Source organism: Salvelinus alpinus, chromosome 7 (assembly GCF_045679555.1).
Source record: "Salvelinus alpinus chromosome 7, SLU_Salpinus.1, whole genome shotgun sequence".
NCBI classification, from domain to species: domain Eukaryota; kingdom Metazoa; phylum Chordata; class Actinopteri; order Salmoniformes; family Salmonidae; genus Salvelinus; species Salvelinus alpinus.
In genome coordinates this window covers 75,872,519-75,896,024 of record NC_092092.1, presented here as the reverse complement: position 1 = coordinate 75,896,024, position 23,506 = coordinate 75,872,519, and the positions used below count along the sequence as shown (strand labels likewise).

The following is a 23,506-nucleotide window of genomic DNA, read 5'->3' as shown; positions in this document are numbered from 1 at the left end:
CTCTCTACAGTAGACTGATAGTTCCAGAGGTATAGGAGAGAGGCATGTCTCTCTACAGTAGACTGATAGTTCCAGAGGTATAGGAGAGATGGCTGTCACTCTACAGTAGACTGATAGTTCCAGAGGTATAGGAGAGATGGCTGTCTCTCTACAGTATACAGATAGTTCCAGAGGTATAGGAGAGATGGCTGTCTCTCTACAGTAGACTGATAGTTCCAGAGGTATAGGAGAGAGGGATGTCTCTCTACAGTAGACTGATAGTTCCAGAGGTATAGGAGAGAGGCATGTCTCTCTACAGTAGACTGATAGCTCCAGAGGTATAGGAGAGAGGCATGTCTCTCTACAGTAGACTGATAGTTCCAGAGGTATAGGAGAGAGGGATGTCTCTCTACAGTAGACTGATAGTTCCAGAGGTATAGGAGAGATGGCTGTCTCTCTACAGTAGACTGATAGTTCCAGAGGTATAGGAGAGAGGCATGTCTCTCTACAGTAGACTGATAGTTCCAGAGGTATAGGAGAGAGGCATGTCTCTCTACAGTAGACAGATAGTTCCAGAGGTATAGGAGAGATGGCTGTCTCTCTACAGTAGACTGATAGCTCCAGAGGTATAGGAGAGAGGGATGTCTCTCTACAGTAGACTGATAGTTCCAGAGGTATAGGAGAGATGGATGTCTCTCTACAGTAGACTGATAGTTCCAGAGGTATAGGAGAGAGGGATGTCTCTCTACAGTAGACAGATAGCTCCAGAGGTATAGGAGAGGGCTGTCTCTCTACAGTAGACTGATAGTTCCAGAGGTATAGGAGAGATGGATGTCTCTCTACAGTAGACTGATAGTTCCAGAGGTATAGGAGAGAGGCATGTCTCTCTACAGTAGACTGATAGTTCCAGAGGTATAGGAGAGATGGCTGTCACTCTACAGTAGACTGATAGTTCCAGAGGTATAGGAGAGATGGCTGTCTCTCTACAGTAGACTGATAGTTCCAGAGGTATAGGAGAGAGGCATGTCTCTATACAGTAGACAGATAGTTCCAGAGGTATAGGAGAGATGGCTGTCTCTCTACAGTAGACTGATAGTTCCAGAGGTATAGGAGAGAGGCATGTCTCTCTACAGTAGACTGATAGTTCCAGAGGTATAGGAGAGAGGGATGTCTCTCTACAGTAGACTGATAGTTCCAGAGGTATAGGAGAGAGGCATGTCTCTCTACAGTAGACAGATAGTTCCAGAGGTATAGGAGAGATGGCTGTCTCTCTACAGTAGACTGATAGTTCCAGAGGTATAGGAGAGAGGCATGTCTCTCTACAGTAGACTGATAGGTCCAGAGGTATAGGAGAGATGGCTGTCTCTCTACAGTAGACTGATAGTTCCAGAGGTATAGGAGAGAGGGCTGTCTCTCTACAGTAGACTGATAGTTCCAGAGGTATAGGAGAGAGGGATGTCTCTCTACAGTAGACAGATAGTTCCAGAGGTATAGGAGAGATGGCTGTCTCTCTACAGTAGACTGATAGTTCCAGAGGTATAGGAGAGATGGCTGTCTCTCTACAGTAGACTGATAGTTCCAGAGGTATAGGAGAGATGGCTGTCTCTCTACAGTAGACAGATAGTTCCAGAGGTATAGGAGAGATGGCTGTCTCTCTACAGTAGACAGATAGTTCCAGAGGTATAGGAGAGATGGCTGTCTCTCTACAGTAGACTGCTAGTTCCAGAGGTATAGGAGAGATGGCTGTCTCTCTACAGTAGACTGATAGCTCCAGAGGTATAGGAGAGAGGCATGTCTCTCTACAGTAGACAGATAGTTCCAGAGGTATAGGAGAGAGGGCTGTCTCTCTACAGTAGACAGATAGTTCCAGAGGTATAGGAGAGATGGCTGTCTCTCTACAGTAGACAGATAGTTCCAGAGGTATAGGAGAGGGCTGTCTCTCTACAGTAGACTGATAGTTCCAGAGGTATAGGAGAGATGGATGTCTCTCTACAGTAGACTGATAGTTCCAGAGGTATAGGAGAGATGGCTGTCTCTCTACAGTAGACAGATAGTTCCAGAGGTATAGGAGAGAGGCATGTCTCTCTACAGTAGACTGATAGCTCCAGAGGTATAGGAGAGAGGGATGTCTCTCTACAGTAGACTGATAGTTCCAGAGGTATAGGAGAGATGGATGTCTCTCTACAGTAGACTGATAGTTCCAGAGGTATAGGAGAGAGGGATGTCTCTCTACAGTAGACAGATAGCTCCAGAGGTATAGGAGAGGGCTGTCTCTCTACAGTAGACTGATAGTTCCAGAGGTATAGGAGAGATGGATGTCTCTCTACAGTAGACTGATAGTTCCAGAGGTATAGGAGAGAGGCATGTCTCTCTACAGTAGACTGATAGTTCCAGAGGTATAGGAGAGATGGCTGTCACTCTACAGTAGACTGATAGTTCCAGAGGTATAGGAGAGATGGCTGTCTCTCTACAGTAGACTGATAGTTCCAGAGGTATAGGAGAGAGGCATGTCTCTATACAGTAGACAGATAGTTCCAGAGGTATAGGAGAGATGGCTGTCTCTCTACAGTAGACTGATAGTTCCAGAGGTATAGGAGAGAGGCATGTCTCTCTACAGTAGACTGATAGTTCCAGAGGTATAGGAGAGAGGGATGTCTCTCTACAGTAGACTGATAGTTCCAGAGGTATAGGAGAGAGGCATGTCTCTCTACAGTAGACAGATAGTTCCAGAGGTATAGGAGAGATGGCTGTCTCTCTACAGTAGACTGATAGTTCCAGAGGTATAGGAGAGAGGCATGTCTCTCTACAGTAGACTGATAGGTCCAGAGGTATAGGAGAGAGGCATGTCTCTCTACAGTAGACTGATAGTTCCAGAGGTATAGGAGAGATGGCTGTCACTCTACAGTAGACTGATAGTTCCAGAGGTATAGGAGAGATGGCTGTCTCTCTACAGTAGACTGATAGTTCCAGAGGTATAGGAGAGAGGGATGTCTCTCTACAGTAGACAGATAGTTCCAGAGGTATAGGAGAGATGGCTGTCTCTCTACAGTAGACTGATAGTTCCAGAGGTATAGGAGAGATGGCTGTCACTCTACAGTAGACTGATAGTTCCAGAGGTATAGGAGAGATGGCTGTCTCTCTACAGTAGACTGATAGTTCCAGAGGTATAGGAGAGATGGCTGTCTCTCTACAGTAGACAGATAGCTCCAGAGGTATAGGAGAGATTGCTGTCACTCTACAGTAGACTGATAGTTCCAGAGGTATAGGAGAGATGGCTGTCTCTCTACAGTAGACTGATAGTTCCAGAGGTATAGGAGAGAGGCATGTCTCTCTACAGTAGACTGATAGTTCCAGAGGTATAGGAGAGAGGCATGTCTCTCTACAGTAGACTGCTAGTTCCAGAGGTATAGGAGAGATGGCTGTCTTTCTACAGTAGACTGATAGTTCCAGAGGTATAGGAGAGATGGCTGTCTCTCTACAGTAGACAGATAGTTCCAGAGGTATAGGAGAGATGGCTGTCTCTCTACAGTAGACAGATTGTTCCAGAGGTATAGGAGAGATGGCTGTCTCTCTACAGTAGACAGATTGTTCCAGAGGTATAGGAGAGATGGCTGTCTCTCTACAGTAGACAGATAGCTCCAGAGGTATAGGAGAGATGGCTGCCTCTCTACAGTAGACTGATAGCTCCAGAGGTATAGGAGAGATGGCTGTCTCTCTACAGTAGACAGATAGCTCCAGAGGTATAGGAGAGATGGCTGCCTCTCTACAGTAGACTGATAGCTCCAGAGGTATAGGAGAGATGGCTGTCTCTCTACAGTAGACTGATAGTTCCAGAGGTATAGGAGAGATGGCTGTCTCTCTACAGTAGACTGATAGTTCCAGAGGTATAGGAGAGATGGCTGTCTCTCTACAGTATACAGATAGTTCCAGAGGTATAGGAGAGATGGCTGTCTCTCTACAGTAGACTGATAGTTCCAGAGGTATAGGAGAGATGGCTGTCTCTCTACAGTATACAGATAGTTCCAGAGGTATAGGAGAGATGGCTGTCTCTCTACAGTAGACTGATAGTTCCAGAGGTATAGGAGAGAGGGATGTCTCTCTACAGTAGACTGATAGTTCCAGAGGTATAGGAGAGAGGCATGTCTCTCTACATTAGACTGATAGCTCCAGAGGTATAGGAGAGAGGCATGTCTCTCTACAGTAGACTGATAGTTCCAGAGGTATAGGAGAGAGGGATGTCTCTCTACAGTAGACTGATAGTTCCAGAGGTATAGGAGAGATGGCTGTCTCTCTACAGTAGACTGATAGTTCCAGAGGTATAGGAGAGAGGCATGTCTCTCTACAGTAGACTGATAGTTCCAGAGGTATAGGAGAGAGGCATGTCTCTCTACAGTAGACAGATAGTTCCAGAGGTATAGGAGAGATGGCTGTCTCTCTACAGTAGACTGATAGTTCCAGAGGTATAGGAGAGATGGCTGTCACTCTACAGTAGACTGATAGTTCCAGAGGTATAGGAGAGATGGCTGTCTCTCTACAGTAGACTGATAGTTCCAGAGGTATAGGAGAGAGGCATGTCTCTCTACAGTAGACAGATAGTTCCAGAGGTATAGGAGAGATGGCTGTCTCTCTACAGTAGACTGATAGTTCCAGAGGTATAGGAGAGATGGCTGTCACTCTACAGTAGACTGATAGTTCCAGAGGTATAGGAGAGATGGCTGTCTCTCTACAGTAGACTGATAGCTCCAGAGGTATAGGAGAGATTGCTGTCACTCTACAGTAGACTGATAGTTCCAGAGGTATAGGAGAGATGGCTGTCTCTCTACAGTAGACTGATAGTTCCAGAGGTATAGGAGAGATGGCTGTCTCTCTACAGTAGACTGATAGTTCCAGAGGTATAGGAGAGAGGCATGTCTCTCTACAGTAGACTGATAGTTCCAGAGGTATAGGAGAGATGGCTGTCTCTCTACAGTAGACTGATAGTTCCAGAGGTATAGGAGAGAGGCATGTCTCTCTACAGTAGACTGATAGTTCCAGAGGTATAGGAGAGAGGCATGTCTCTCTACAGTAGACTGATAGTTCCAGAGGTATAGGAGAGAGGCATGTCTCTCTACAGTAGACTGATAGTTCCAGAGGTATAGGAGAGAGGCATGTCTCTCTACAGTAGACTGCTAGTTCCAGAGGTATAGGAGAGATGGCTGTCTTTCTACAGTAGACTGATAGTTCCAGAGGTATAGGAGAGATGGCTGTCTCTCTACAGTAGACTGATAGTTCCAGAGGTATAGGAGAGATGGCTGTCTCTCTACAGTAGACAGATGGCTCCAGAGGTATAGGAGAGATTGCTGTCACTCTACAGTAGACTGATAGTTCCAGAGGTATAGGAGAGATGGCTGTCTCTCTACAGTAGACTGATAGTTCCAGAGGTATAGGAGAGAGGCATGTCTCTCTACAGTAGACTGATAGTTCCAGAGGTATAGGAGAGAGGCATGTCTCTCTACAGTAGACTGCTAGTTCCAGAGGTATAGGAGAGATGGCTGTCTTTCTACAGTAGACTGATAGTTCCAGAGGTATAGGAGAGATGGCTGTCTCTCTACAGTAGACAGATAGTTCCAGAGGTATAGGAGAGATGGCTGTCTCTCTACAGTAGACAGATTGTTCCAGAGGTATAGGAGAGATGGCTGTCTCTCTACAGTAGACAGATAGTTCCAGAGGTATAGGAGAGATGGCTGCCTCTCTACAGTAGACTGATAGCTCCAGAGGTATAGGAGAGATGGCTGTCTCTCTACAGTAGACAGATAGCTCCAGAGGTATAGGAGAGATGGCTGCCTCTCTACAGTAGACTGATAGCTCCAGAGGTATAGGAGAGATGGCTGTCTCTCTACAGTAGACTGATAGTTCCAGAGGTATAGGAGAGATGGCTGTCTCTCTACAGTAGTCTGATAGTTCCAGAGGTATAGGAGAGAGGGATGTCTCTCTACAGTAGACTGATAGTTCCAGAGGTATAGGAGAGAGGCATGTCTCTCTACAGTAGACAGATAGTTCCAGAGGTATAGGAGAGATGGCTGTCTCTCTACAGTATACAGATAGTTCCAGAGGTATAGGAGAGATGGCTGTCACTCTACAGTAGACTGATAGTTCCAGAGGTATAGGAGAGATGGCTGTCTCTCTACAGTAGACTGATAGGTCCAGAGGTATAGGAGAGAGGGCTGTCTCTCTACAGTAGACAGATAGTTCCAGAGGTATAGGAGAGATGGCTGTCTCTCTACAGTAGACAGATCCAGCTAGGTAAACAGGTATGGGAGCAAGAGGATGTTGTTGGCATAGAAATAGAATAGATAGGGCTTGGAAACATTATGCCATCATTGACTTGAATGGGGAGGCCTGTTCAATGGATTCTATTTCTATGGTTGTTGGTTGGACGTCAGATCTCTTGGGTGCATTGCAAGCAGGTTTCCTTTGATCAACGAAAGGCAGCCCCTACTGGGAAAGAGAGATAGAGAGAGAGAGAGAGGAATGGGAGGAAGATTGATTATGCAACACTTTTCATTTACAGGAAAATACTGCGATGTATCAGAGAGGGAGAGAACTGATCTTGTTATCCTGGGGAGGGGACGGAGGGACGAAGAGAGGAAGGAACAGGGACTGGTGTTAGCTCTGGCTGGACCCACACACTAGAGGGATGTTGCTATGGTGTTGTAATATCACACTAGAGGGATGTTGTTATGGTGTTGTAATGTCACACTAGAGGGATGTTGCTATGGTGTTGTAATATCACACTAGAGGGATGTTGTTATGGTGTTGTAATGTCACACTAGAGGGATGTTGCTATGGTGTTGTAATATCACACTAGAGGGATGTTGTTATGGTGTTGTAATATCACACTAGAGGGATGTTGCTATGGTGTTGTAATATCACACTAGAGGGATGTTGTTATGGTGTTGTAATATCACACTAGAGGGATGTTGCTACAGTGTTGTAATATCACACTAGATGGATGTTGCTATGGTGTTGTAATATCACACTAGAGGGATGTTGCTATGGTGTTGTAATATCACACTAGAGGGATGTTGCTACGGTGTTGTAATATCACATTAGAGGGATGTTGCTATGGTGTTGTAATATCACATTAGAGGGATGTTGCTATGGTAATATCACATTAGACTTTTGGTCATGTAGTGTATCTACATAGAGCGTCGAGTTTGTATTATTAGTCAATGGGGTTGTGTACTGTTGTACAGGGACCATTGAGAGCTTGTTATCCAGTAGGGGGGAGGGGAGCAAGGGATCTTTGCCCTCTCAGGTGGGTCCCTTGGAGGTGGTTTGGTGGTGGATGGGGTTCTGTGAAATATGGCATCTGCTTTGAATTGTCCTATATGAATCGCCCTTGGCACCTGTGTAGGAACTTCCACCACATTGCTATCCAATCCCTTCAGAACTACAATAGCACCTAAGTGGTATGGGTTACGGGTTAGGGGTTACGGGTTAGGGGTTAAGGGTTAGGGGTTAAGGGTAAGGGGTTAAGGGTTAGGGGTTAAGGGTAAGGGGTTACGGGTTAGGGGTTAAGGGTTAGGGGTTAAGGGTTAGGGGTTAAGGGTAAGGGGTTAAGGGTTAGGGGTTAAGGGTTAGGGGTTAAGGGTAAGGGGTTAAGGGTTAGGGGTTAAGGGTTACGGGTTACGGGTTAGGGGTTACGGGTTAGGGGTTAAGGGTTAGGGGTTACGGGTTAGGGGTTAGGGGTTACGGGTTAGGGGTTAAGGGTTAGGGGTTAAGGGTTAGGGGTTAAGGGTTAGGGGTTACGGGTTAGGGGTTAAGGGTAAGTGGTTACGGGTTAGGGGTTAAGGGTTAGGGGTTAAGGGTTAGGGGTTAAGGGTAAGGGGTTAAGGGTTAGGGGTTAGGGGTTAGGGGTTACGGGTTAGGGGTTAAGGGTTAGGGGTTAAGGGTAAGGGGTTAAGGGTTAGGGGTTACGGGTTAGGGGTTAAGGGTTAGGGGTTAAGGGTTAGGGGTTAAGGGTAAGGGGTTAAGGGTTAGGGGTTAGGGGTTAAGGGTAAGGGGTTAAGGGTTAGGGGTTAAGGGTTACGGGTTACGGGTTAGGGGTTACGGGTTAGGGGTTAAGGGTTAGGGGTTACGGGTTAGGGGTTACGGGTTAGGGGTTAGGGGTTAGGGGTTACGGGTTAGGGGTTAAGGGTTAGGGGTTAAGGGTTAGGGGTTAAGGGTTAGGGGTTACGGGTTAGGGGTTACGGGTTAGGGGTTAAGGGTTAGGGGTTAAGGGTTAGGGGTTAGGGGTTAAGGGTTAGGGGTTAAGGGTTAGGGGTTACGGGTTAGGGGTTAGGGGTTACGGGTTAGGGGTTAGGGGTTACGGGTTAGGGGTTAAGGGTTAGGGGTTAAGGGTTAGGGGTTAGGGGTTAAGGGTTACGGGTTAGGGGTTACGGGTTAGGGGTTAAGGGTTAGGGGTTACGGGTTAGGGGTTAAGGGTTAGGGGTTAAGGGTTAGGGGTTAGGGGTTACGGGTTACGGGTTAGGGGTTAAGGGTTAGGGGTTAGGGGTTAAGGGTTAGGGGTTAAGGGTTAGGGGTTAAGGGTTAGGGGTTAAGGGTCTGCTCAGGAATCTTCATCCTCTCTGCCGATGTCTTGAAGATTAGCCTACACATCAATCACTAGAGGTTAGAGGTTAGAACTCAAAAACAGAACGGCATGATCAGAAAAGCCAATACACTCCTGACTGAGGAGTGTATTTTTTGATTTGATGTTGTACCGAATTCTCCATACAACCCGTAGGGCCATAGCCATTGTTTCTAGTGAACCATTCTAATGCTTTATGGTTGAAAGCTGAATGAATGGCCAGACTCTCTCTATGACCTCTCCGCTATCATCTCTCGTCTCATTGACTCTTCTCCCTGAGACGTCCCAGCAGGCCACTAGGAAGCATGGCTGGAGGCGGAGTTTACGAGGCAAACTGCGGTTGAACTGTGTGTGTGTGTGTGTGTGTGTGTGTGTGTGTGTGTGTGTGTGTGTGTGTGTGTGTGTGTGTGTGTGTGTGTGTGTGTGTGTGTGTGTGTGTGTGTGTGTGTGTGTGTGTGTGTGGGTGTGTATTTTGAAGTCTGTGCCTGTCTCAAGGTGCCATGGAGACATTACTCAGAGTGATGGATAATGGTGGGTGGTGGTGGAGGTGTGTGTGAGGGTGGTGGTGGTGGAGGTGTGTGTGAGGGTGGTGGCTCCTACACGGAACAGACTAATGATGTCATCTCTGACTTCTCTTCTCCTCTAATAAGAAGGACCTTTACCCCTGAGCCTCCTCACAGAATACTGATAACCTCCCTGAAAAACACACATCACACGCACTCACACACACAAGGGTTTCTGTTAGCCGCTAATAGCTGGTTTTTGGTCCAAAAAATTCAAAGCTAATAAATAACATTTTAAAAATCCCATTGTAAAATTATGTTTTTTGGCCTATTCATTGATGGAAATACAGTACATTTGACCAGTCATCCTTATCGGTCTATAGGTTCATTTGCATAATTTCGAGTTAAATTGGTGTGTGTGTATTTTCATTAGTGGTTATGTATCTTATTTATCAGAGCATACAGATACAGAGCAGAAAATGTGTTTTATAAGTGCAACAACAACACACACAAATAGTGAGCACACACACTGTAACAGAGAAAGAATCTGACAGAAAATCTGAGCAATCGTTGGTCCTTGATACTTATATTACATTAATGCTGCTGTAATTTTATAATCAATCAGTCACAGAGCCTGTGCTGACGCTGGTGGGGTTACCTGCCTACTGTGTTGTGCCTTGGTTGTTGTTGTGTTAGCGATGATGAGATGCTAATGACTTTAGCTCTGAGTGCTGTTATTAACATGCATTACTCTGTGTGGGTCTGAAGCACAAGGGGCTCACTCACATGCGATTAGATGTGGGTGTGAGCACAGAATTAGGACTCTGACTGAATAACCCACACTTTCTTACAATAGTGATTTTTAGCGATTCCTGCCTCAGCATGTTCTCTTTTCTGGTGAGTAGTGCCTCCCCAGGGTGGCTGACATGACATCGTTGCTAATGGTGTTTCACTTGGCTGTAAGCTGCTGATAATTACCTAATAGCCTGGATCACAGAGGTTAATTCAATTTATTCTCATTGCAGTTCAATAAAAAATAGCTTGATGATATTGTGTGTGTGTTTGTGTCAGTGGAATTGAGAATAATCACTTAATCTCTCTCTCTCACTCACTCTGTCCTCCCCCCTTTTCTATCTCTCCACCCAAACTCTCTCCCTCTCTCTCTCTCTCTCTCACTCACTCTGTCCTCCCCCCCTTTCTCTCTCTCTCTCTCCACCCAAACTCTCTCCCTCTCTCTCTCTCTCTCTGCTCTCCATTTCTCTATCCCCACTCTCCCCCCTCTCTCTCTCTCTCTCTCCCTCCCTCTCTTCCCTTGTTCCTTGTCTCCAGTTGATAAGTGGAGGATCTATCGTCAGCGCTGAGGCAGTATGGGACCATGTGACCATGGCCGACCGAGAGTTGGCGTTTAAGGCCGGTGATGTCATCAAGGTGCTAGACGCGTCCAATAAGGACTGGTGGTGGGGTCAGATCGACGAGGAGGAGGGGTGGTTCCCCGCCAGCTTTGTACGGGTGAGTTAGTGATACCACACGTCACCCCGGTCTTCTGACTACCCCGATTCACACTATACACATGTAGGATCTTCATTTGAGCCAGTTTGCTACAGCAGAAAAAAGAATCCTGCAGCAACAGTAAATGTGAATTTTTATGTAGATTATAATTAATGGACATTTTTGTAGGGGTTTATACATTTTTTGGGGAAAATCAAGTCAAAATATAAATGACAAAGTTTTAAGTTTTAAGTTCCCGTGAACAGGGTGATCAAATAAAGATCCTACATCTGTAGGGCAAAGCCGAGCCGAGCTATACTGGCCTGGTAACACATCTACTTTAGTAGCTGAAACCCTGCTGAACAGTGTGAAATCCAAGCCAGCACAGTGCACTTCCTGTTAGCTTCATACATTACCTGGTAAAGGCTACACACACTACAGCTAAAGAGTTCATACACTACCTAGTAAACACTTCATACTTAACTGAGTAAAGGCTCCATACATTACCAAGTCAAGGCTTTCTCCAGACTCCCCAATGGCCATCCCAACCCTGACAACTCCATGTCTAGGGGCTAGGAACTAGGAACCAATTTCTCCCCACCACCCCCAGCTCTCCATCCATTGAGTCGATCCAGGCATTGAGTGAACCGGTGTGTTTCTGTCATTCTCTCTCTCTAAGGTCGAACCCCACCCTCCTCAACCCCAAACAAAACAGCTTTTCTATATCAACCCCATAGCAACTCCTCGGTTCCTAAACACCACGTCTAAGGTGCGTTTCCCCAACGTCATCAATCAACCATCCAGCCATCCATACTCCACCCATCACCCACCGCCTCAGTCTGCCAACGCAACGTCTCCCAACATTACCCAACCAATCAACCATCCAGCCATACTCCACCCATCACCCACCGCCTCAGTCTGCCAACGCAACGTCTCCCAAACATTACCCAACCAATCAACCATCCAGCCATACTCCACCCACCACCCACCGCCTCAGTCTGCCAATGCAACGTCTCCCAACATTACCCAACCAATTAACCATCCAGCCATACTCCACCCACCACCCACCGCCTCAGTCTGCCAACACAACGTCTCCAAACATTACCCAACCAATTAACCATCCAGCCATATTCCACCCACCACCCACTGCCTCAGTCTGCCAACACAACGTCTCCAAACATTACCCAACCAATCAACCAACGCACATCTAACGTTTCCAGAACCTCAGTCAAAGATTGGGACTCATCACAACAGGATATTGTATAGAGAAGTTACAGCCTTTCATTTTTTCGCCTTTCTGTATTACTCCTTTTTTAAATATTTTAAAATGTTTACTCTTTTTATAGTTTGTTTATAACTGAGTCTTCGTACTGCAGTCTTTGCTCCACGATGCGTCCCAAATGGCACCCTTTTTACCTATATAGTGGTTGAAAGTAGTGCACTATAAAGGGAATATGGTACAATTTGGGAGCACCCTCTTCCACAGTAGCACAGTAGCACATTAGCACAGTAGCACAGTAGCACATTAGCACATTAGCACAGTAGCACATTAGCACAGTAGCACAGAAGCACAGTAGAACATTAGCACAGTAGCACATTAGCACAGTAGCACAGTAGCACATTAGCACATTAGCACAGTAGCACATTAGCACATTAGCACAGTAGCACATTAGCACAGTAGCACAGAAGCACAGTAGAACATTAGCACAGTAGCACATTAGCACATTAGCACAGTAGCACAGTAGCACATTAGCACAGTAGCACAGAAGCACAGTAGAACATTAGCACAGTAGAACATTAGCACAGTAGCACAGTAGCACAGAAGCACAGTAGCACATTAGCACAGTAGCACCAGTTGTCTCCACCTGTCTCTCTGCTTGTTGTTGTGAAGCTGCATGGCGCCGTGTGTTTGGCATTACAACCGTCGCCTCTTAGATGTTCAGTAGGCACACAGTGTTTCATCATCAGGTGTTGGCTTGGCTACCGTACCAGGCATCTGATCCCCTCTAACCTACCTCAAGCTGAGCAGTGTGTTTTGTATGTATGTGTGTGTGTGTGTCTACAGCTCAATGCTGGAACAAAGATCCCCCCTGACTCTCTCTCTCTCTCTCTCTCTCTCTCTCTCTGTCCCTCTGTCTACTCTCCTCTGAGCCCCAGAGCTGCCAACTACAACCTGAAACTGGAACAAGTGATTAAAAGATGTCTGGAAGAGGAAGAGATGAACTAAGGGATGTGATGTTTTCTGTGTTAAAGCCCTCTGATAGTAGTAGTATGTAGTCATCATTTTATCTCCCATTCAGGAGTGTGTGTGTTGGTCTCCTCAGCTGTGGGTGAATCAGGAGGATGGGGGGGTGGAGCCTGTGGAGGGGACCAGTGAAATGGCTAACGGTCACCTGGATCCGACCAACGACTGCCTGTGTCTGGGCTCGCCGCTTCAGAACCGTGACCAGATGAGAGCCAACGTCATCAATGAGATCATGAGCACAGAGAGACACTACATCAAACACCTCAAGGACATATGTGAGGTACACACACATACATTCGTGCACACGCATACACACACACCTACTCGCACACTTGGGAAAACGCATGCACGCGCACACACACACACACGCACGCACGCACACACACACACCACACACATACACACACACACACAAACCGACAAACACACACACACATGCAGGGGCACGTGAGCTCTCTTGGAAGAGTAGTCTAACTGTGGTGAATTGATTATAGCAGTAGTGTTACTGTGGTGGATTGATTAAAACTAGACTCAATCTGCTTTCATGATTCTCTCCAGGGATATTTGGGAGAGTACAGGAAAATATGTTGAAATGTGGGAACCCACACACACTCACTCACACACACACACTCAGACACACACAAGCATGAGCACAGACACACACACACACGCACGCACGCACGCACGCACGCACGCACGGACGCACGCACGCACGCACGCACACACACACACACACACACACACACACACACACACACACACACACACACACACACACACACACACACACACACACACACACACACACACACACACACACACACACACACACACACACACACACACACACACACACACACACAAGCCTTTGCTCATCCCCATCCTACTCTATGTGTAAATCCCATTCTTCCAGGGCTACCTGCGTCAGTGTAGGAAGAGGGTAGACATGTTTAACGATGACCAGCTGAGGGTGATCTTTGGGAACATTGAGGACATCTACCGTTTCCAGATGGGCTTCGTTAGAGACCTGGAGAAACAATACAACAACGAGGAACCACACCTGTCTGAGATAGGACCCTGCTTTCTAGAACACGTAAGTTACTACCTAGATAGAACCCTGCTTTCTAGAACAGGTAAGTTACTACCTAGATAGGACCCTGCTTTCTAGAACAGGTAAGTTACTACCTAGATAGGACCCTGCTTTCTAGAACATGTAAGTTACTACCTAGATAGGACCCTGCTTTCTAGAACAGGTAAGTTCCTACCTAGATAGAACCCTGCTTTCTAGAACAGGTAAGTTACTACCTAGATAGGACCCTGCTTTCTAGAACAGGTAAGTTCCTACCTAGATAGGACCCTGCTTTCTAGAACAGGTAAGTTCCTACCTAGATAGGACCCTGCTTTCTAGAACAGGTAAGTTCCTACCTAGATAGGACCCTGCTTTCTAGAACATGTAAGTTATTACTCAACACAAAGATGATAGTCAGATTGGAGCCGAGGGGATGGCTGCCGTTTTACTGGCTCCTAACCAATTGTGCTATTTTGTGTGTTTTTTCACATTGTTTGTAACGTGTCTCAATCGCTGCAACTCCCCAACAGGCTTGGGAGAGGCGAAAGTCGAGTCATGCGTCCCCCGAAACATGACCCGTCAAATAGGCTTCTTACCGCCCGCTTAACCCGGAAGTCAGTCGCACCAATGTGTCGGAGGAAATACCGTTCAACTGATGTTTTCTTTAATGAGTCTGACGTGAAGAATATAATGTTGCTCCCAGACAAGGCCCACATCCCCATAATTCAGATGAAGAAAATAAGGAAATGTAGGGGAAACGAGCTGCCCAGTGACACAAGCCTACCAGATGGGCTAGATGCCTTTTATGCTCGCTTCAAGGCAAGCAACACTGAAGCATGCATGAGAGCACCAGCTGTTCCAGATGACTGTGTGATCACGCTCTCCGTTGCCGATGTGAGCAAGACCTTTAAATAGGTCAACATTCACAAGGCCGCAGGGCCAGAAGGATAACCAGGACGTGTACTCAGAGCATGCACGGCCAACTGGCAAGTATCTTTACTGACATTTTCAACCTCTCCCTTACAGAGTCTGTAATACCTACATGTTTCAAGCAGACCACCATAGTCCCTGTGCCCAAGAAAGTGAAGGTAACCTGCCTAAATGACTACAGCCCCATAGCACTCACGTCGGTAGCCTTGAAGTTCTTTGAAAGGCTGGTCATGGCTCACATCAACACCATTATCCCTGAAGCCCTAGACCCACTCCAATTCGCATACTGCCCCAACAGATCCACAGATGATGCAATCTCAATCGCACTCCACACTGCCCTTACACAACTGGACAAATGTGTGAATTCTGTTCATTGACTACAGCTCAGCGTTCAACACCATAGCTCATCACTAAGCTAAGGACCCTGGGACTAAACACCTCCCTCTGCAACTGGATCCTGGACTTCCTGACGAGCCGCCCCCAGCTGGTAAGGGTAGGCAACAACACATCTGCCACGCTGATCCTCAACACAGGGGCCCCTCAGGGGTTTGGTCCCCTCCTTTACTCCCTGTTCACCCACGACTGCGTGGCCAAGCATCATTACGTTTGCTGACGACACAACGGTGGTAGGCCTGATCCCCGACAACGATGAGACAGTCTATAGGGAAAGATTTGGCAGTGTGGTGCCAGGAGAACAACCTCTCCCTCAACGTGAGCAAGACATATGAGATGATTGTGGACTACAGAAAATGGATGGCCGAACACGCCCCCATTCACATCAATGGGGCTGTAGAGGACTATCATGGTCCAAACACACCAAAAAAGTCATGAAGAGGGCACGACAACGCCTTTTCCCCCTCAGGAGACTGAAAAGATTTGGCATGGGTGCCCAGATCCTCAAAAAGTTCTACAGCTGCACCATCAATAGCATCCTGACCGGTTGCATCACCGCCTGGTATGGCAACTGCTCGGCATCCGACCATAAGGCACTACAGAGGGGAGTGCGTATGGCCCAGTACATCACTTGGGCCAAGCTTCCTGACATCCAGGACTTATATACTAGGCGGTGTCAGAGGAAGGCCCTAAAAATTGTCAAAGACTCCAGTTACCCAAGTCGTAGACTTCTCTCTTTGCTACCGCACGGCAAGTGGTACCGGAGCACCAAGTCTAGGTCTAAAAGGTTCCTCAAGTCTAGGTTCAAAAGGTTCCTTAACAGCTTCCTTAACAGCTTCCTGACGGGCCACCCCCAGGTGCTCAGTTCCCTCCTGTACTCCCTATTCACTCATGACTGCAGGGCCAGGCACGACTCCAACACCATCATCAAGTTCTCCAATGACACAACAGTGGTAGGCCTGATCACCAACAACAATGAGACAGCCTATAGGGAGGTCAGAGACCTGGCCGTGTGGTGCCAGGGCAACAACCTTTCCTTCAATGTGATCAAGACAAAGAAGATGATTTTCCTGATATGGCAACTGCTTGGCCTCCGACACTACAGAGGGTACATCACTGGGGTCAAGCCTCCTGCCATCCAGGACCTCTATACCAGGCGGTGTCAGAGGAAGGCCCTAAAAATTGTTGAAGACTCCAGCCACCCTAGTCATAGACTGTCCTTTCTGCTACCACACGGCAAGCGGTACCGGATCGCCAAGTCTAGGTCCAAAAGGCTCCTTACCATCTTCTACCCCCAAGCCATAAGACTCCTGAACAGCTAATCAAAGGGCTACCCAGAACCCTCTTTTACACTGCTGCTACTCTTTGTTTATTATCTATGCATAGTCACTTTAACTCTACGTACATGTACATATTACCTCAATTACCTCAACTAACCGGTGCCCCCGCACATTGACTCTGTACCGGTACCCCCTGTATATAGCCTCTCTACTGTTATTTTACTGCTGCTGTTTAATTATTTGTTACTTTTAGTTTCTATTTATTTTTCACTTCTTTTTCTTAAAACATCTTAAAGCATTGTTGTTTCAGGGCTTGTAAGTAAGCATTTTACTGTAAGGTCTACTACACCTGTTGTATTCGGCGCATGTGACAAATGACATTTGACTTCATTTGATTTGAAGATAGAAGCCTGCTGAACAACCATATGATACCTGCAGTAGGACTTATTGTCTCAAATCACAAATGAACCATCTCCTCATCTCCTCCATTGTTGTTTTGTCCCACAGCAAGATGGCTTCTGGATCTACTCTGAGTACTGTAACAACCACCTGGATGCGTGTATGGAGCTGTTCAAGCTGATGAGAGACGGGAGGTACCAGCACTTCTTCGAGGCCTGTCGTCTGCTGCAGCAGATGATCGACATCGCTATTGACGGCTTCCTCCTCACACCCGTACAGAAGATCTGCAAATACCCTCTGCAGCTGGCCGAGCTGCTCAAATACACCGCACAGGAACACAGGTAGGATTACAGACGTGACTATCGCTACGTGGTGGTTGTAATGTGTGTTCTGTCTCAATAGTGACTATCGCTACGTGGTGGTTGTAATGTGTTTTCTGTCTCCATAGTGACTATCGCTACGTGGTGGTTGTAATGTGTGTCCTGTCTCCATAGTGACTATTATTATGTGGTGGTTGTAATGTGTGTTCTGTCTCCATAGTGACTATCGCTACGTGGTGGTTGTAATGTGTCTTCTGTCTCCATAGTGACTATCGCTACGTGGTGGTTGTAATGTGTGTCCTGTCTCCATAGTGACTATTATTATGTGGTGGTTGTAATGTGTGTTCTGTCTCCATAGTGACTATCGCTACGTGGTGGTTGTAATGTGTCTTCTGTCTCCATAGTGACTATTACTATTTTGGGGTTGTAATGTGTGTTCTGTCTCCATAGTGACTATAGATACGTGGTGGTTGTAATGTGTGTTCTGTCTACATAGTGACTATCGCTACGTGGCGGCGGCGCTGGCGGTGATGCGTAACGTCACTCAGCAGATCAATGAGAGGAAGAGGAGGCTGGAGAACATTGACAAGATTGCCCAATGGCAGGCCTCCGTCCTGGACTGGGAGGTACATACTGTACACCACTCGAAATTAACCAACCCTCAACGGAGTGTGTGTGTGTTTAAAACAAGCGTCTTTAGGTCCTTGAATAGTGCTAAATAAAGCCATGTAATATTATTGTCCCCAGGGTGATGACATCCTGGACCGGAGCTCAGAGTTGATCTATACCGGAGAAATGTCTTGGATCTACCAGCCCTATGGACGCAGTCAGCAACGGGTCTTCTTCCTCTTTGATCACCAGCTGGTACTCTGTAAGAAGGTATGAAACCTCCCCTCTCTGTCCTGCTCCAAACCAGTTCTGGTATATGTAGAAGGTATGAACCCCCCCCCCCCTCTCTGTCCTGCTCCAAACCAGTTCAGGTATATGTAGAAGGTATGAACCCCCCCCTCTCTGTCCTGCTCCAAACCAGTTCTGGTATATGTAGAAGGTATGAAACCTCCCCTATCTGTCCTGCTCCAAACCAGTTCAGGTATATGTAGAAGGTATGAAACTCCTCTCTATCCTGCTCCAAACCAGTGCAGGTATATGTAGAAGGTATGAAACTTCTCTCTGTCCTGCTCCAAACCAGTGCAGGTATATGTAGAAGGTATGAAACTCCTCTCTGTCCTGCTCCAAACCAGTTCAGGTATATGTAGAAGGTATGAAACTCCTCTCTGTCCTGCTCCAAACCAGTTCAGGTATATGTAGAAGGTATGAAACCTCCCCTATCTGTCCTGCTCCAAACCAGTTCAGGTATATGTAGAAGGTATGAAACTCCTCTCTGTCCTGCTCCAAACCAGTTCAGGTATATGTAGAAGGTATGAAACCTCCCCTCTCTGTCCTGCTCCAAACCAGTTCTGGTATTTGTAGAAGGTATGAAACCTCCCCTCTCTGTCCTGCAACCTCCCCTCTCTGTCCAAACACACACACACACACACACATACACTGCTCGGGGATGTCTGCGGGACATGCTTAATTTTGAATCCCTCATTCGTTCTTGAGTTTCTTATTCACAATGTGCAACACAACATGTGTAATGGCTGCCCTTGGTGGCCTGTTGCATGCCCCTCTCTCTCTCTTCCTTTCTTCCTTCCTTCTCTCATCCTCTCCTCCGCTCCTCCTCTCCTCCTCTCCTCCTCTCCTCCTCTCCTTCCCTCCTCCTCTCCTCCTCTCCTCCTCTCACCCTCTCCTCCCCTCCTCCCCTCCTTCTCTCCTTCTCTCCCCCCCTTCTCCTCTCCTCCTATCCAATCTCCTCCTCTCCTCCTCTCCTCCTCTCATCCTCTCCTCCCCTCCTGTCATCCTCTCCTTCTCTCCTCCTCTCCTCCCCTCATCCTCTCATCCTCTCCTCTCATCCTCTCATCTTCTCCTTCTCTCCTCCTCTTCTTCCCTCCTCCTCTCATCCTCTCCTTCTCTCCTCCTCTCATCCCCTCCTCCTCTCATCCTCTCATCTTCTCCTTCTCTCCTCCTCTTCTTCCCTCCTCCTCTCATCCTTTTCTTCTCTCCTCCTCTCCTCCCCTCATCCTCTCCTCCTCTCATCCTTTCCTCCTCTCATCCTCTCATTCTCTCCTCCCCTCCTCTCATCCTCTCCTATCCTCCCCTCCTCTCATCCTCCCCTCCTCTCCTCCTCTCCTTCTCTCCTCCTCTCCTCCTCCTCTCAAATCTCCTCCTCTGCTCTCATCCTCTCACCCTCTCATCCTTAACAGTACGTGGAGACCAGACACATCTGATCTCAACAGGCTAATTTACTGAATCATGCTGAGACATGGATTCTCTCTATTTTAAATAACTATATATACAAATGTAAAGTCAGCAAAAACAATAAAACATTCTCTCACTGTCAACTGCATTTATTTTCAGCAAACTTAACATGTGTAAATATTTGTGTGAACATAGCAAGATTCAACTACTGAGACTGAACAATAACTGAACAAGTTCCACAGACATGTGACTAACAGAAATGGAATAATGTGTCCCTGAACAAAGGCGGGGTCAAAATCAAAAGTAACAGTAACAGTCAGTATCTGGTGTGGCCACCAGCTGCATTAAGTGCTGCAGTGCATCTCCTCCTCATGGACTGCACCAGATTTGCCAGTTCTTGCTGTGAGATGTTACCCCACTCTTCCACCAAGGCACTTGCAAGTTCCCGGATATTTCTGCGGGGAATGGCCCTAGCCCTCACCCTCGGATCCAACAGGTCCCAGACATGCTCAATGGAATTGAGATCCGGGCTCTTCGCTGGCCATGGCAGAACACTTACATTCCTGTCTTGCAGGAAATCACGCACAGAACGAGCAGTATGGCTGGTGGCATTGTCATCCTGGAGGGTCATGTCAGGATGAGCCTGCAGGAAGGGTACCACATGAGGGAGGAGGATGTCTTCCCTGTAACGCACAGCGTTGAGATTGCCTGCAATGACAACAAGCTCAGTCCGATGATACTGTGACACACCGCCCCAGACCATGACGGACCCTCCACCTCCAAATCGATCCCGCTCCAGAGTACAGGCCTCGGTATAACGCTCATTCCTTCGACGATAAACGCGAATCCAACCATCACCCCTGGAGAGACAAAACCGCGACTCATCAGGAAATAACTTTTTGCCAGTCCTATCTGGTCCAGCGACGGTGGGTTTGTGCACATAAGCAACGTTGTTGCCGGTGATGTCTGGTGAGGACCTGCCTTACAACAGGCCTACAAGCCCTCAGTCCAGCCTCTCTCAGCCTATTGCGGACAGTCTGAGCACTGATGGAGGAATTGTGCGTTCCTGGTGTAACTCGAGCAGTTGTTGTTGCCATCCTGTAACTGTCCCGCAGGTGTGATTTTCGGATGTACTGATCCTGTGCAGGTGTTGTTACACGAGGTCTGCCACTGCGAGGGCGATCAGCTGTCCGTCCTGACTCCCTGTAGTGCTGTCTTAGGCGTCTCACAGTACGAACATTGCAATTTATTGCCCTGGCCACATCTGCAGTCCTCATGCCTTCTTGCAGCATGCCTAAGGCATGTTCACGCAGATGAGCAGGGACCCTGGGCATCTTTCTTTTGGTGTTTTTCAGAGTCAATAGAAAGGCCTCTTTAGTGTCCTAAGTTTTCATAACTGTGACCTTAAACTTCTTTGGGACTGGGGGGCAGTATTGAGTAGCTTGGATGAATAAGGTGCCCAGAGTAAACTGCCTGCTACTCAGGCCCAGAAGCTAGAATATGCATATAATTGATTTGGATAGAAAACACTCTGAAGTTTCTTAAACTGTTTGAATGATGTCTGTGAGTATATCATATATCATATGGCAGGCAAAAACCTGAGAAAAAATCCAACCAGGAAGTGGGAAATCTGAGGTTTGTAGTTTTTCAAGTCTTTGCCTATCGAATATACAGTGTCTATGGGGTCATATTGCACTCCCTAAAGCTTCCACTAGATGTCAACAGTCTTTAGAACCCTGTTTCAGGCTTCTACTGTGAAGGAGGAGCGAATAAGAGCTGTTTGAATCAGTGGTCTGGCAGAATGCCATTAGTTTAGTCACGCTCGTGGCCGTGAGAGCGAGCTGCGTTCCCTTTCATTTCTAAAGACATAGGAATTGTCCGGTTGGAATATTATTGAAGATTTATGATAAAAACATCCTAAAGATTGATTATATACATCGTTTGACATGTTTCTACGAACTGTAATGGAACTGTTTTGACTCTTCATCTGGACTAAGTGCCTGACCCTTGTGAATTTGGATTTGTGAACTAAACGCGCGAACAAAAAGGAGGTATTTGGACATAAATGATGGACTTTATCGAACATAACAAACATTTATTGTGGAACTGGGATTCCTGGGAGTGCATTCCGATGAAGATCATCAAAGGTAAGTGAATATTTATAATGCTATTTCTGAGTTTTGTGACACCTCTCCTTCTTTGGAAAATGGCTGTGTGGTTTTCTGTGGCTAAGCGCTGACCTAACATAATTGCATGGTGTGCTTTAACCATAAAGTTTTTTTGAAATCTGACACAGCGGTTGCATTAAGGTGCACTTTCACCGGATGTTTGTTTGAGACAATGCATTTCTGAACATAACTCACCAATTTCAAATGAGGTTGTTGGACATAAAGATTAACTTTATCGAACAAAACACAAATGTATTGTCTAACATGGAGTCCTGGGAGTGCCATCCGGTGAAGACCATCAAAGGTTAGTGAATAATTTTAATGCTATTTCTGTCTTTTGTGACACCTCTCCTTCTTTGGAAAATGGCTGTATGGTTTTCTGTGGCTAGGCGCTGACCTAACATAATCGCAAGGTGTGCTTTCGCCGTAAAGCCTTTTTGAAATCAGACACTGTGGCAGGATTAACAAGAAGTTTATCTTTAAAATGGTGTATAATACTTGTATGTTTGAGGAATTTTAATTATGAGATTTCTGTTGTTTGAATTTGGCGCCCTGCACTTTCACTGGCTGTTGGCGAGGTGGGACGCTAGCGTTCCACATATCCCAGAGAGGTTTTAACCGTCTGTAAGCTGTTAGTGTCTTAACGACCGTTCCACAGGTGCATGTTCATTAATTGTTTATGGTTCATTGAACAAGCATGGGAAACAGTGTATAAACCCTTTACAATGAAGATCTGTGAAGTTATTTGGATTTTTACAAATTATCTTTGAAAGACAGGGTCCTGAAAAAGGGACGTTTCTTTTTTTGTTGAGTTTATGTGGACACCCCTTCAAATTAGTGGATTCAGCTATTGCAGCCACACCCATTGCTGACAGGTGTAAAAAACCTAGCACACAGCCATGCAATCTCCATAGATAACATTGGCAGTAGAACGGCCTAACTGAAGAGCTCACTGACTTTCAACGTGGCACCGTCAGAGGATGCACCTTTCCAACAATTCAGTTCGTCAAACTTCTGCCCTACTAGAGCTGCCCCGGTTAACTGTAAGTGCTGTTATTGTGAAGTGAAAACGTCTAGGAGCAACAATGGCTCGGCTGTGAAGTGGTAGGCCACACAAACTCACAGAACGGGTCCACCGAGTGCTGAAGCGTGTAGCGTGTAAAAATCGTCTGTCCTCGGTTGAAACTCTCACTACCGAGTTACAAACTGCCTCTGGAAGCAACGTAAGTACAAGAACTGTTTGTCGGGAGCTTCATGAAATGGGTTTCCATGGCAGAGCAGCCGCACACAAGTCAAAGATCACCCTGTGCAATGCCAAGCCTCGGCTGGAGTGGTGTAAAGCTCTCCACCATTGGAAACGCGTTCTCTGGAGTGATAAATTACGCTTCACCATCTGTCAGTTCGACGGACGAATCTGGGTTTGGCGGATGCCAGGAGAACGCTACCTGACGGAATGCTTAGTGCCAACTGTACATTTTGGTGGAGGAGGACAAATGTTCTGGGGCTGTTTTTCATGGTTCGGGCTAGGCCCGTTAGTTCAAATGAAGGGAAATCTTAACGCCACAGCATACAAGGACATTCTAGAGGATTCTGTGCTTCCAACTTTGTGGCAATAGTTTGGGGAAGGCCCTTTCCTGTTTTATCACGACAATGCCCCCGTGCACAAAGCGTGGTCCATCCAGAAATTGTTTGTCGAGATCGGTGTGGAAGAACTTCACTGGCCTGCACAGAGCCCTGACCTCAAACCCATCAAACACCCTTGGGATGAATTGGAATGCCGACCGCAAGCTAGGCCTAATCGCCCAACATCAGTGCCCAACCTC

The 23,506-nt window shown here is 46.8% G+C and overlaps 1 protein-coding gene across 14 annotated transcripts in view; it reads left to right on the top strand.

The window, feature by feature from the left end:
* LOC139581685 (rho guanine nucleotide exchange factor 9-like) overlaps positions 1-23,506 on the top strand; it is an 83,468-nt gene that overhangs the window by 42,419 nt on the left and 17,543 nt on the right. For 11 of the 14 annotated variants that reach the window (XR_011676269.1, XM_071411699.1, XM_071411712.1 and 8 more), the window contains 7 exons: positions 10,423-10,602; positions 11,261-11,350; positions 12,882-13,106; positions 13,740-13,919; positions 17,006-17,238; positions 17,714-17,843; positions 17,965-18,096. Coding sequence is in view for 13 of the 14 variants with exons in the window: in XM_071411699.1 (XP_071267800.1) it covers positions 10,423-10,602; positions 11,261-11,350; positions 12,882-13,106; positions 13,740-13,919; positions 17,006-17,238; positions 17,714-17,843; positions 17,965-18,096 (1,170 nt within the window). In the remaining variant the exon portion in view is untranslated. Of the gene's footprint in view, positions 1-10,422; positions 10,603-11,260; positions 11,351-12,881; positions 13,107-13,739; positions 13,920-17,005; positions 17,239-17,299; positions 17,361-17,713; positions 17,844-17,964; positions 18,097-23,506 lie in introns of those variants that run through there. The other 3 variants (XM_071411700.1, XM_071411702.1, XM_071411707.1) reach the window with 3 other exon arrangements.